The 15,024-nt window shown below is 45.1% G+C and overlaps 1 protein-coding gene across 2 annotated transcripts in view; it reads left to right on the top strand.

Moving 5' to 3' along the window:
• Window positions 1-15,024, top strand: part of LOC120059453 (cAMP-dependent protein kinase type II-alpha regulatory subunit-like) — a 45,387-nt gene that overhangs the window by 23,727 nt on the left and 6,636 nt on the right. For both annotated transcript variants that reach the window (XM_039008506.1, XM_039008507.1), the window contains exons 2-3: window positions 8,684-8,719; window positions 9,101-9,237. In XM_039008506.1, the coding sequence (XP_038864434.1) occupies window positions 8,684-8,719; window positions 9,101-9,237 (173 nt within the window). The remainder of the gene's footprint in view (window positions 1-8,683; window positions 8,720-9,100; window positions 9,238-15,024) is intronic.

Below are 15,024 nucleotides of genomic sequence, written 5' to 3' on the forward strand. Positions count from 1 at the left end.
AAAGTGAAATATTGCTCCATATAAAAGAGACAAGCCGCTAATATAAAATGCAAGCTTATCGGAACACTGTAGCACACACCTTGTAGGGAGAACGCACATTTTATGGCTTATAAAAGTGTTGACAGTGCTGAATAACAACTTAAACATGAACTCACTCATAGAAACAGCAGTGCCTAGCTCTCTGGTGTTGGGAGTCTGTGCCATTTATGTTACCATGTGTCCATTTACAGTAACAAAGCCTTTCTACTTGTGCTTAAACTTCACAATTGAAAGCGTGTTAACCGGTGGTCACCAACCGGTTTTATGTTTTTGAAATCTCACGGTGTCAACTATGCTGTGCACTCTGCTTTCTTTTACAGTCTATGGCTCGAGGTAACTGTCCCGACACAGTGATCTGAGCGATCTGATTGGCCAGCGGTAGGCCTGTAGGTGCACTTGATTTGCTCTCTGGGCCTGCCGGGGTAGGCGGAGTTCTACCTTCGGACACGTGAAATGGTTCAAAATGGGAACACTTTGCCTTCCCGTCGCTAGGGCTGCTGAATCAAGTGCACCTACCGCCAAATGTTAACGTGTGGCTTTATCGTTGGTTTCTTTACAGAAATGTTTGGCGATCGACTAGGAATGCCTTGGCGATCGACCGGTCCATCGTGATTGACCGGTTGGTGACCACTGGTTTACACGCTTTCAATTGTGAAGTTTAAACACAAGTAGAAAGGCTTTGTTACTGTAAATGGGCACATGTGAGTCAGTGCTGTTCGTCACCACCACCAGGACTAGGTTTGAACATGGTGGTGCGTCGCTGCTCTTTCTCTGCCCACGCAACAAGCTTCCACTTGACTTAGGCTATAGTCGACCAATGTGGAGTTGTTACATCTTTGGCCAAAGTCCTAGCTAGTGCATCTGCCATAAAATTGGCACCCAGACCTCTCTGACATGAAGGGGTTAACAACGCAAGCACTAAACAGGACAGGGCCACTTCCTTTTAAGGACTTTAGTCTGGAGAGGGAGAGTTAGATAGGGGGAGGGAAATGTGGAGTGACGAAGAGCGAGCGTTGGGCATAGTAAAAGAGGCAGATTGACAGGGAGAGAGGGAAAGCCGGAAAAGACACGGGGAGATATATATATATATATATATTTTTTTTTTTATCATTAATTTCCTTGAGTACAACAGTTGAAGACGAGCTGAAAATTCGGAGTAATCTCTTGTACTTCAGCTTGTAGTGGAAATCCTCTCACAAAAGAGCAGAAAAACGAACAGCCTGTGTGTGGAATGTGTGTGTAATGTTCTCTGTCACACAGTGGTAAACTTGTGGTGGGTGTGGGAAAAGTAGGCAGTCGAGTACATGTTTTCCCAGCATTTGGCCTGCCCTTTTTCCCAGCAATTTCACCGACATACCATACATTTTTCCCCATACTAGCTGACTTTTCTTACTATTGCTGATTTTGCTGGTAGCTACGTTATTGAGGAAAAATGTACTTACTATGACTGTGATATGTGGTTGTCCCACCTAGCTAGCAACCTTAAGCTGAATGAACTGTAAGTCGCTCTTAGTCTGATAAATGACCAAAATGTCCAATCATTTTCAACAGTCCTTGCTTAGCATGGCTCGTTGTAGCGTGTACAGGGCCTCTACGATTTGGTAGCAAAACAACAATTTATCACTGGCTTTTGTGTACAAACTCAGCATCCACAGATGACTCTCACATGACGAGAGGTTTCTGAAGCGGCGTGAAACGCAAAACACGGTGCATATTCACTCGCCGTGATCACTTATCCACGCCTCCTTGCCACACCACCGCCTTGATGTTCAGGGAAAATGGTGGATTAGACTGTGTGTGTGTGTGACTGGATTTACTCAGCCTAGTGACTAGTCTATACAGTGCTGTCAGTGCTGAGCGGTGCAGTTTGGGGAGGGGCCACATTGACTGGTGACGTCTGTAAATGCAGCACATTATTGATAGCACAGAGGACTGAAGGGGTGAATGAAGCCAACTGCAACGTTCCTTGACCCATCGTCGTCAGGGCTGTTTGGAGTCACGTATGCGTTAAACACAGAGATGTGTGTAATGTGAGGAAAAACAGCAGGGCTGAAATTGGACAGGACTCGCTGTTAAACAGTGGCAATTGTTACCGAGGTAGACTATCCTGGCTAAATAAATACAAATGACAGGGCTATAAACGTACAGGGGAACACACACACACACACACAGCTGTGCCCTCTTGAGAGAGTCAGTGAGTGCATGCATGTGTATAAAAGAGTAACATAGTGAAGTATGAGGTAAGGCTAACCTTGTCTCCTTGCGGCTTGGGCCTCACTGATCACTGGTTAAGAGGTTGTGTCAAAGCAATCCGCTTAGCAGATGTCCAGCATCCGCACAGAGGAGCATTAGCAACAAGCCTGCAGACACAACCATTTCTGCGTCCGAAGTGGCACCCTATTCAATATGGCTGATTTTTTGGGGGGAAATAGGTAACCATTTCAGACTCAGCCAATGGCTCGCCTTCCAGCTGGTCTATTGCCGCTGTGCTGCCGCGTATCTCAGAAGATATCTTAATCCATAGGCTATAGGCTACTTAAGGGATAATCGACGAGCGGCTGTGCGTTCCCTGGAAAATAGTGCATGATGCGGAAGGTGCGTTCCACGACGCGTTAGCAGAGTGGAACTGACCTTCCACGGAGTTCCATTGTTTTCCAGAGAACGCATAGAGCCCTGGAGTTGATTATGCCTTTTATACCATGGCTATAAATGAACATATTTCAAATCCAATTTTATTTGTCACATGCGCCGAATACAACCGGTGTAGACCTTACAGTGAAACGCTTACTTACAAGCCCTTAACCAACAATGCAGTTTTAAGAAAAAATAAGTGTTAACGTATTTACTAAATAAACAGTAAAGAATAAATGAAAAAATTTTTATAGAAAAATTACTAATAATTAAAGAGCAACAATAAAATAACAGTAACAAGGCTATATACAGGGGGTACGGGTACAGAGTCAATGTGCACGGGCACAGGTTAGTCGAGGTAATTGAGGTAATATGTACGTGTAGGTAGAGGTAAAGTGACTGCATGGATAATAAATGAGAGTTGCAGCAGTGTAAAAATGGGTGGGGTCAATGCAAATAGTCCGGGTAGCCATTTAGTTAGCTGTTAAGTCTTATGGCTTGGGGGGTAGAAGCCTTTTGGACCTAGACTTGGCGCTCCGGTACCGCCTGCCGTTTGGTAGCAGAGAGAACAGTCTATGACTAGGGTAGCTGGAGTCTTTGGCCATTTTTAGGACCTTCCTCTGACACTGCCTGGCATAGAGGTCCTGGATGGCAGGAGGCTTGGCCCCAGTGATGTACTGGGCCGTACGCACTACCCTCTGTAGTGCCTTGCGGTCGGAGGCCGAGCAGTTGCCATACCAGGCAGTGACGCAACCAGTCAGGATGCTCTCGATGGCGGAGCTGCAAAACCTTTTGAGGATCTGAGGACCCATGCCAAATCTTTTCAGTCTCCTGAGGGGGAATAGGTGTTGTCGTGTCCTCTTCACGACTGTCTTGGTGTGTATGGACCATGACAGTTCATTGGTGATGTGGACACCAAGGAACTTGAAGCTCTCAACCTGCTCATCTACAGCCCTGTCGATGAGAATGGCGGGGTGCTCTGCCCTACTTTTCCTGTAGTCCACGATCATCTCCTTTTGTCTTGATCACGTTGAGGGAGAGGTTGTTATCCTGGCACCACACGGCCAGGTCTCTGAGCTCCTCCCTACAGGCTGTCTCATCGTTGTCGGTGATCAGGCCTACCACTGTTGTGTCGTCAGCAAACTTTGCTGCTAGAAATGTGTTAATTTGCCAATAGAAATGTGACAACATCCACCGAAGTAGCTAGCAAGTTTACTTACAAAAGCTGCCTTGGTAACCAAACAGACTTGCTAGCGTAGCTAACCAAACCGTCATCCTAGCTTGCTATTATGAAAATCGAATTCACCAATAATGTTTTCATTTCGACTTTTGCTTTCAAAAGCAGCTCAAAAATTGAACATTTAATTATACCGTGCGTTTCTAAGGAAATAATGCACACTTAAAAATGAGGAGTTTAACAGTGCCATGGTATAAATCTTATTAATGTAGTGGTTCCTGTGGTCATTATACACTTCTCCAGGCATTGTGAGATCTGATCATCTGAGCAGTGTGACAGCCTTGACTACAATAGACTCATTTACAGTTGTATACAGCCGTGGCAGTATCTGAGAGCGAGAGAGAGCTCCCAGCCAGTCTAGCCGCCTCCGTTCTCCCCATTGCTTTCATGGCTGGCTTCGCCCCATTGGCAAGGTCGGCCATGTTGGTTTGGAGACACGGATGCCCCTATCCTGCCCTGTCCCCGCGGTGCTCTAACCACAACAGTATGCCAACAGAGCGTGTTCTGACTTAACCTCCCCCTGTCCCCTCCTAGTCTCTTGCCCTACAGCCTCACAACAACATTTCCCTTCTTAATGTCCTTGTGTGTTCCTGATCTGCCCAATAGGTTTCATTGACACTGGTTGCTACTTCACAGTCCTGTCTTTATTAACAGTCGCTCTGTCTGCTCATATAAGATAATGCTCTGTCGTGTCCATGTGGTGCCAAGAGATAAACACTTGTCCAGGCGTTGTGAGATCTTAGAATCTGGTAAGAACGCAACCAGCGAGAACAACCAACCACTAACTGTACCCATGTTTGATGACCAGGTCACGCCCCCCCTCCCCCCGTTTGCAATGTTCCACTCCACATCAACGAAGCCACGCCCTCTGAGCTTGTGGTTGCCGAGGAGACACATGAGGCGCACCTCTCCCTCCCCGGGCTGCTCTTCATATGACCCAGTGCTTATCAGACAGGCCTTGACTATAACACGGGGGAGTACGTGAGAGATAAACAGGGAGAGGGGGGAGAGAGAGAGGAAGAAATGGACCAAGAGGGAGAGCGAGAGACTGACAGATAATGAGTGGGAGTGGGGATTGAGAGGTGAGAAAGCAACATTGAGGGAGGGGTGAGGGAAGCCTGCTCAACTAACAGCAGGGCAGTCCGTACACAGCCAGTCTGGTCAATATTCACACTATCCGTTATCACCATTTTGTTTATGCTCTGTACACAAGAGTGGGATGCAACAAACCACTCACACCGACGGTTCTTTGTTTGGAAGCGCTCTCTGACTGCTCCCCTTCTCCTCTGCTCCTTCTCCTCTGCTCCTTCTCCTCTGCTCCTTCTCCTCTGCTCCTTCTCCTCTGCTCCTTCTCCTCTGCTCCTTCTCCTCTGCTCCTTCTCCTCTGCTCCTTCTCCTCTGCTCCTTCTCCTCTGCTCCTTCTCCTCTGCTCCTTCTCCTCTGCTCCTTCTCCTCTGCTCCCTCTCCTCTGCTCCTTCTCCTCTGCTCCTTCTCCTCTGCTCCCTCACATGGGCAGGCTGAGTAGAGCAGTGCCACGTTGATCATCTTCAGCTCTAGCTGCAATTAGCAGGGCCAGCAGACAGTGATAACGTGTAATAGAAATCAATTTAGACGTCAGCCAGCGCAGCATATGAATTGCAATCGTGATAGAGGGGGAAAATACCGGGTTAGATAGAGGGTTAATCTGGCACTAAGGAAGAGGTAGTTTCAGGGGGGGGGGGGGGGGGGGGTTGTTATGGCAATGAGGTCTTCCTTGTGTTTTGTTGTCAAGGCAACTTCAGGCACTTGATATCCCCCATACGTGACGACAGGCAAGAGCACTTCACACACTCTCCTTACAAACCCCGCAGCACACGCAAATACACATGTCCTTGCACAATGGCACACTTAGTCTACACTCGTTCCCGTGGTTCCCAGAAATGCACTTTAGTATAATGATTATGACACCCTGAAACAACCATTTATGTTAATATAAATCAATACACATAATAAAACGATACCGATTTGAAAACGCATAAAGTAGCCTAGGACTAGCCTGCTGTTTCACCCTTCCCTCTCACATGTTGAATCACTTATTTAACTTTATGCCTGGCCAGCTGATGCCCTTTGTGCCAGATTCTGGCGAAGGCCACCCTGGCCGTGACTTTATCTAACTGAAGTGAAATAACGTTATTTAATTATAAAATAAAAAAAGTAGTTTAGTCATGCATATATTTCCTAAAATCCCATTCTACTCACCATTTTCAGTCAGTGCTCAGGGTTTGGTAAGATGAGCTGATCGCTGATCAGTTTTGCCTTTCGGATCATAATGAATGGGATTTTTGTTTTAAATGGGCCTGCACTGTTGGCGCTCGTAACATAACAATTTCACTGTACCATGCATGTGACTACTGAACTAATCGAATCTACATGGACAAGAGGGGACCTGATCCTAGATCAGCACTCCTACTCTGAGACACTTGAAACATACGGGCCCAGGTGTGTGACTGACTGACCTGAAGACGGACAGATCTAGGGCAACGGCAAGAATTAAGGTCCTACTCCAGTCTCCTTTTCACCTGATTTACTTATTGGCAATTCCATGGTAGCAGAGTGACGCTGACTCTGATTTTCCACTTAAGTGTATACTTTACAACCAATGATTGTATAGTTAAACAAACCATACAGCTCTATGCACAAGGACGACTTAAGAAATGTTCCCTGAAAATGTTATAAAAACACATTTGCTTGAAGAACAGTGCGGCTGCAACGTTTGGTAACAGAATGACCGCACAAACCGTAATTCTGTTACCGAACTTTGCGTCTGCACTGTTCTTCAGACAAATGTGTGTTTTGTAAAGTTTTCTGTGGAAATTGTATGGTTTGCAAAGTTAAACAATCATTTTTTTTGTTTTTTTGACATGCATTTTAAAGTGGAAAAACCTGAGTCTCAGCATCGCTCTGTTACCGTGGAATTGCCCTTAAGAAAAGCACATCTCAGTAGGTGTTCCAGGTATCCTCATGGGCAGGGTAGGAAATGAACTAGCCACTGTGGCAGGTAGAAAGAAGAGAAAAATTGAACCAAAAAATCACTAAAGGATGAGAGTGCTTTGTAATGTGTCTAAAACAAGAAATGTATTGCTAGTAAGAAGTAGTAATGTGGTATATTGCTCAATTTCATTTTTGTGACCTGAATATGTCAAACTAAATCATTTAGATACAATAGTAAAAACAGAAACAGTTCTTCAAATGAACATCAAGACACGACAAAGTACCTACCCTGCCACAAAATGCTGAGCGATACGGCTAGGCTATGTATTATTATAGTTCAGGGCTCTACGCTTTTATGAGCACAATTGAAGTATTTGGGAGTTTTTAATGAGGAATGAAATGTTTTTTTTGGAGTGGTCCATGCTCAATCAATCTCAATGTACCCTCAACTATTTGAGACATTAGGTGAGACGACAATGTTTAGATGCCCATTTAAGGGGTGGGCCGTTACCACGGTAACAGGGCATTCTGTGTCTGTCAGAGGATAATCACAGCAGACAGTTGCAGAAAACACAAACTAATATTGGAAAAACAACCTAGCGTGTGAACAAAACGATGTAACTAGCCAAGAAACACGAGGACATAGTCACACTTAAGTAGCCTTTTGGGTCAATTCAACCAATGTGGGCTTTGGATAAAAATAAATGAAATGTTCCCAAATGCTCTGTGATCACTCGCCGACGTGGCTGCTGAAATATATTCTTACCCAACAATGTCTCAATCTACCCACATTTGGGTGGCGGGTGTTAACCCTGGGGGTTGGACTTTTGTTCTCTATTGCTCCTCTATTGTTCCCACAAGCAAGGGGGAGGCCGTACAAATTTATAGCACCAATTGCAAAAATGAAATTGTAGGACGTAATGTCATACGAAATGGGTGACGGGACCACTTTTGGCTCGGGAGCACCACTTTCAAAACCACTGGCTGAAATGATCCCGAAGTTGAAGAGTGCAACTGTAAGTGTGTGTACTTTACTGTATTTATACTTGGGACATTGCTTTTCACAAAATAGCTGGAGGATGTCTGTAAGCTGTAGACCATGGGCCCTAGGGAATAAACTATGAAGTGTGTCCCAAAGGGGAAGGTGAGGGGGTTGAAATGTGTGCCTCTACATCGGGCCTGCGTTCACATGGCCCAGTTAATGGTTGCTGACAGCTTGGTAATAGAGTGTGAAGGGAGACAGAGGATGGGAACCCTGGGCTGTGATATTGACACTGTCCTGTCGTTTGCCCCCTCACGGACCCCACAGTACACACACTCGCATCACAGGCCTCTATCTCTCTCCCTATAGGAGCTTTCCTCCATTCACTCATTAAACGTTCATATTCACAACCGGAGTACACTGGATACGTATTCAGGATCAACACTGGCCTTCCAGGCAATCCATGTTCCGCTGTCTGTCCGACCCTACTGTCACAGCCCTAAGAGTCTGCGTCTAAGACACCCACGCAACAGGCTGTGCGTTGGGAATTTGGGAAATGTGTGGGTTTGGTGGTGTGCTTTCTTCTTTTGTGTGATTTTTCTATTTGGTCTGGCTTTATAGCAGTGTAGAGTGTGAATACGTAAATGTATGCGTGTCGGGTCTCCTTTCATGTGTTTGAGTTGTTTCTCTCTGCCGGGTTCGAGAGCGCTCCGCTAGCACTTATGTCAGAGGTCGGAACCACAGGCTCTACAGTTGCAGCGGCGTGTGAACTGTGACCAGGAGAGAATGCTCACTGTTAACTCTCCCTCTCTCTTTCCCTCCAGCCCCTCCCCCCAGCAGATACAACCGCAGAGTGTCAGGTGAGTTCTGTTTGACGTCACTACTCCCTAATGTAATCTGCAGCGGCCACGTTTTGCATGTTAAGTAGGTGTAGCTAGAGATCTTTGCTCTGGTGTAATCTTACTGGCCCTTTAAATGCCTCCTTGGTGTTGACACTAAGTTACTACTGGCTGTCTTAGTGTATCACTATATGCTGATAACTTCTCAGGGTGTGTCACACTGGTATTAGTTCCCCGAAGTGTGCTTTACAATGTGTTCCCTCGTTGTGACTAGCACAGTGAGGAATGCCTTACTATGACTCTTTAGGTGTTTGTTACAGTAATATTGTTGCCCCAGTATGTGTGTTACAGTATAACCCCCCCCCCCCAGTTTGTGTTACAATCTAAGTGTTCCCCCACTAGTGTGCGCGGAGGCCTTTAACCCAGATGACGATGACGAGGTGGAGGAGCCGAGGGTGGTGCATCCCAAAACAGACGAGCAGCGTTGCCGGCTGCAGGACGCCTGCAAAGATATTCTACTGTTCAAGACCCTGGAACAGGTATGAAGACGAGACAGACGCACCGTAACCACAGTGACAGGAAACCCCTTCACTTTATTAGAGTTTATGATGAGCCACACAGTCTCATGCGCTTCGGTTCTAATAGGTTGTAGTTCACATCAGCACATTCACAGCCTAATAGAACACTCATTCAATTCTAAAGCATTGAAATGAATCGGTCAGTCTTTTGGGATAAATGGTTACTGCTATTTAGTTAGTTTATTTCCTGGTACACTCGGTAATGCACAGTAATACACAAGCTGCCAGACGGGCACAACTCGCACCTTCTGTCAATAACCCCCGAGAAGTGGAATCAATTAGCATAATAAATCATCGGCATCAAAATCCGTCAGTTTAAGCTAGAGATGGTATCTTTTTTGTTGTTGCACGATGTCGCACCTGCGGTGAAAGGTGGCAGAGCTAGAGCGGTGTTTGTCAGAAATGAGACATCCCGAAAATCGATCTTCTCACGCCTGTAGAGTCTAAACGGTTTGGCCCCTCTGTGGAAAGATGAGACTCTCTGTTTTGCACTACGCCCCCCCCCCCCCCCCCCCCCCCCGTCATAAGCGTTACACAACAAGTCGGAAATCGCAAATTCAACAATGAGTGGTTTGGAAGGAATCCAAAAATATGTCTAGTATGCTACTACATACAGTAAATGATGTAATATGCCAGGGATCTATGTATACTGTAGCTAAGAAAGTAATACTAAGTGTATGTTGGGTAGTAAGCTGTTAGAAGCCCATGTGTCTCACCCTTAGATACACTGTTCTGACCTGGTGGTGCACATGTAGCCTATAGCCTGATTTAGAGAAATGTCATTGAATATTGTAAGAGTTTTCATTGTCTGTTTTCATGCCCCCATTATTTCAAATCAAATATTATTTGTCACATGCACCATATTACAACAGGTGTAGACCTTACAGTGAAATGCTTACTTACAAGCCCTTAACCTTCAATACAGTTTTAAGAAAATACCACAAAAAAAGTAAGAGATAAGAATAAATAATTAAAGAGCAGCAGTACATAACAATAGTGGGGCTATATACAGGGGGTATCGGTACAGAGTCAATGTGCGGGGGCATCGGTGTCGACGTAATTGAGGTAATTTGTACATGTAGGTAGAGTTATATAAGTGACTATGCATAGATAATAACAGAGAGTAGCAGCAGCATAGAAGGGGGGGGGGGGACAATGCAAATAGTCTAGGTTGCCATTTGATTAGGTGTTCAGGAGTCTTATTACTTGGGGGTAGAAGCTGTTTAGAAGCCTCTTGGACCTATACTTGGCGCTCCGGTACCACTTGCCGTGCAGTAGCAGAGAGCAAACTCTATGACTAGGGTGGCTGGAGTCTTTGGCAATTTTTAGGGCCTTCCACTGACACTGCCTTGTATAAAGGTCCTGGATTGCAGGAAGCTTGACCCCGGTGATGTACTGGGCCATACGCACTACCCTTCTGTTGTCATCAGCAAACTTAATGATGGTGTTGGAGTCGTGCCTGACCGTGCAGTCATGAGTGAACAGGGCGTACAGGAGGGGACTGAGCACGCACCCCTGAGGGGCCCCTGTGTTGAGGATCAGCGAGGCAGTTGTGTTGTTGCCTACCCTCACCACCTGGGGGCGGCCCGTCAGGAAGTCCAGGATTCAGTCGCAGAGGGAGGTGTTTAGTCCCAGGGTCCTTAGCTTAGTGATGAGCTTTGAGGCACTATGGTGTTGAACGCTGAGCTGTAGTCAATGAATAACATTCTCACATAGGTGTTCCTTTTGTCCAGGTGGGAAAGAGCAGTGTGTAGTGCAATAGAGATTGCATCATCTGTGGATTTGTTGGTGCAGTATGCAAATTGGAGTGTGTCTAGGGTTTTTGGGATAATGTGAGCCATGACCAGCCTTTCAAAGTATTTCATGGCTACAGATGTGAGTGCTACGGGTCGGTAGTCATTTAGGCAGGTTACCTTAGTGTTCTTGGACACAGGGACTATGGTGGTCTGCTTGAAACATGTTGGTATTATTGATTCAGACAGGGAGAGGTTGAAAATGTCAGTGAAGACACTTGCCAGTTGGTCAGTGCGTGCTCAGAGTACACATCGGGGTAATCCGTCTGGCCCTTCGGCCTTGTGAATGTTGACCTGTTTGAAGGTCTTACTCACATCGGCTGCGGAGAGCGTGAGTCGTCTGGAACTTCTGATGCTCTCATGCATGTTTCAGTGTTACTTGCCTCAAAGCAAGCATAGAATATATTTAGCTTGTCCGGTAGGCTTGTGTCACTGGGCAGCTCTCGGCTGTGCTTCCCTTTTATAGTCTGTGTTCCCTTTTATAGTCTGCAATGGTTTGCAAGCCCTGCCACATCCGACGAGCATCGGAGCCGGTGTTGTACAATTCGATCTTAGTACTGTATTGATGTTTTGCCTGTGATGGTTCGTCGGAGGGCATAGTGGGATTTCTTATCTTCCTGGTTAGAGTCCCGCTCCTTGAATGCGGCAGCTCTACCCTTTGGCTCATTGCGGATGTTGCCTGTAATCCATGGCTTCTGGTTAGGGTATGTACCTATAGTCACTGTTGGGACCACGTCCTCGATGCACTTATTGATAAAGCCAGTTACTGATGTGGTGTACTCCTCAATGCCATCAGAAGAATCCCGGAACATATTCCAGTCTGTGCTAGCAAAACAGTCCTGTAGTTTTTAGCGCCTGCTTCATCTGACCACTTTTTTATTGACCGTGTCACTGGTGTTTCCAATTTTTTTCTTGCAAGCAGGAATCAGGAGGATAGAGTTAGGGTCAGATTTGCCAAATGGAGGGAGAGCTGTGTTTGCGTCTCTGTGTGTGGAGTAAAGGTGGTCTAGAATTATTTTCTTCCCCTCTGGTTGCACATTTAGCATGCTGATAGAAATTAGGTTAAACTGATTTTAAGTTTATCCTACGGTTTTGACATGGTGTACAGGGAGAATAATGTAAGAACGGCCCATTTTAGAATTCTGTCGCTGTCCATTTCAAAAGTGCTGAACAAATAGGAATGTCGAGTACGTCCGTCTTAGCTCACTCATAAAAATTATCATCGAAATTACGGCTTGCCTCTTATCTGCTCATCAGTCCCTTATGCCGTAGTTTGTACATCTCAATTGTTACACTGCATTACACAAAAAGTATGTGGACAACTGTTCGTCGAACATCTCATTCCAAAATCATGGGCATTAATATGGGGTTTGTCCCCCCCTTTGCTGCTATAACAGCCTCCACTTTTCTGGTAAGGCTTTCCACTAGATGTTGGAACATTGCTGTGGGGACTTTCTTCCATTCAGCCACAAGCATTAGTGAGGTCGTGCATTGATTTTGGGCGATTAGGCATGGCTCGCATTCAGTGTTCCAATTCATCCCGAAGGTGTTCAATGGGGTTGAGGTTAGGGCTCTGTGCAATCCAGTCAAGTTCTTCCACACCGATCTCAACAAACCATTTGCGTATGGACCTCGCTTTGTGCACGTGGGCATTGTCATGCTGAAACAGGAAAGGGCCTTCCCCAAACTGTTCCCACAAAATTGGAAGTATATAATCATCTAGAATTTCATTGTGTGCTGTAGCGTTAAGATTTCCCTGCACTGGAACTAAGGGGCTTGAAAAACAGCCACAGACCATTATTCCTCCTCTACCAAACTTTACAGTTAGCACTATGCGTTTGGGCAGGTAGCGTTCTCCTGGCATCCGCCAAACCCAGATTCGTCCGTAGTGAGTGTTGCAACCGAGGACAGATGATTTTTATGCACTACATGCTTCAACATTCGACGGTCCTGTTCTGTGAGCTTGTGTGGCCTACCACTTCGCGGCTGAGCCGTTGTTGCTCCTAGACGTTTACACTTCACAAAACCAGCACTTACAGTTGACCGGGGCTGCTCTAGTAAGGCAGAAGTTTGACAAAGTGACTTGTTGGAAAGGTTGCATCCTATGACGGTGCCACGTTGAGTCACTGAGCTCTTCAGTAACGCCATTCTACTGCCAATGTTTGTCTATGGAGGTCGCATGGCTGTGTGCTCGATTTTACCAGGTGTGGCTGAAATAGCCGAATCCACAAATTTTGAAGGGGTGTCCACATACTTTTTTATACTCTGTACGTTACAACCTTATTCTAAAGTTGATGAAATAGTTTTTTCATCATCAATCTCTCATCCTCATCAATCTACACACAATACCCATAATAAAAAAGCAAATTTCTTAAAAATGTAAAACTGAAATATCACATATACAGACCCTTTACTCAGTACTTTGTTGAAGCACCTTTGGCACCTGTATTCGGGGAGTTTCTGCCATTCTTCTCTGCAGATCCTCTCAAGCCCTGTCAAACCCTCCCCTAACCTGGACGATGCTGGGCCAATTGTGCCCCGCCCTATGGGACTCTCAATCACGGCCGGTTGTGATACAGTCCTGGATCGAACACGGGTCTGTAGTGGCGCCACTCGGGAAGCCCAAATATTTATTTTTCAACAAAAAGTTCAGTAATGGACCCATGTAATTCCAGTTGATATTGCGAGGGTTGTTTTGTTTGCGCAATGCGCTGTCTGCGCGTCGGTATATTGTCTATAAGTGAATCCTCATGATTGTATTTTCCTTACGTTTTAGACCACATAGGCCTAATAATATACTTAAAATGTTAGGCTGAGTCTCTCGCTCTCAATTTTCAAATCAATTCAGTAGACTTTATTGACATGGCAAGTTAAATTACTTACATTGTCAAAGTATACATATAACAAAAAAATTGTGAGACCAACAGCAATAAGGCATCAATAGTAGTAGTGGAAATGTGATTACCATTAACAGCAACTACAACAACAATATTAAAGAGAATAGCAATACATTAAAGCAATAGTAGTAGACCCGTCTCAACATGACTGAGAAGCCACATGACAGGATATGAAAGCCAAAACAAAACCAAAATGGGAAATATTACATTGCACTTTTCACTGGCTGTCCCTCAGGTTGTGGCAGGAGGACACATATTTGGCTGCCAAAACTGCACATTTTAGGCGCTTCACCCAATAAATATATTTTTCTTCACGTTTTTCTACTTTAAAATTCTTTGTACTGATAGTTTTGGGAAATAAGTATTGTCTTAAGTCTGAGTATTTATCACAGTGTAATAGAAAATGCAACTCTGTCTCTACTGCTCCCCTGGAGCAGAGTGAGCACAGCCTGTCCTCTCTGGGCAGCCAGGTTTGTCTGTGACGACCGGTCTCTATAGCCAGACTGTGCTCACTGAGTCTGTACCTAGTCAGTGTTTTCCTCAGTGTTCTGTCTGTCACTGTGGTCAGACAGTCGGACACCATGTACTGTCTGTTTAGAGCCAAATAACATTGAAGTTTATTTCGATTTTTTTGTTGTCTTTCCAATAGGTGATATATTTTTATTTTTGCTTTGTGATGATTTGGTTGGGACATATTTTGTGTTTTTTCTCTCTGTGTGGTGACTTAAAGAAGAGTCAAGTTAAGGCCTCAACGTCTTGCTACATCTACCGTCTTGCTACATCTTTCTGTCGGTGTCCATTTTGAAAAGTGCTGAAGGAATAGGCCTACCTTGTCGTAGCTCATTTGCTTGCACTTTCTTATACTTAGCTCTAAGTGTTAATGATCTAAAAACAAACATTGTGAATTTACTGAACATAAATGTAATGGTTGTGTATGGTTCAAAAGTCGGCATTTGTTATTATTGAAGGAGAATGTGGTTCTTATCAAGTTACACGAATCCATAAGGAGTCAGTAGAAACCATTTTTATTTCGGCATGTCAGCCGTATCAGCTATGGT

The sequence above is a fragment of the Salvelinus namaycush genome, chromosome 14, assembly GCF_016432855.1.
Source record: "Salvelinus namaycush isolate Seneca chromosome 14, SaNama_1.0, whole genome shotgun sequence".
NCBI lineage: Eukaryota > Metazoa > Chordata > Actinopteri > Salmoniformes > Salmonidae > Salvelinus > Salvelinus namaycush.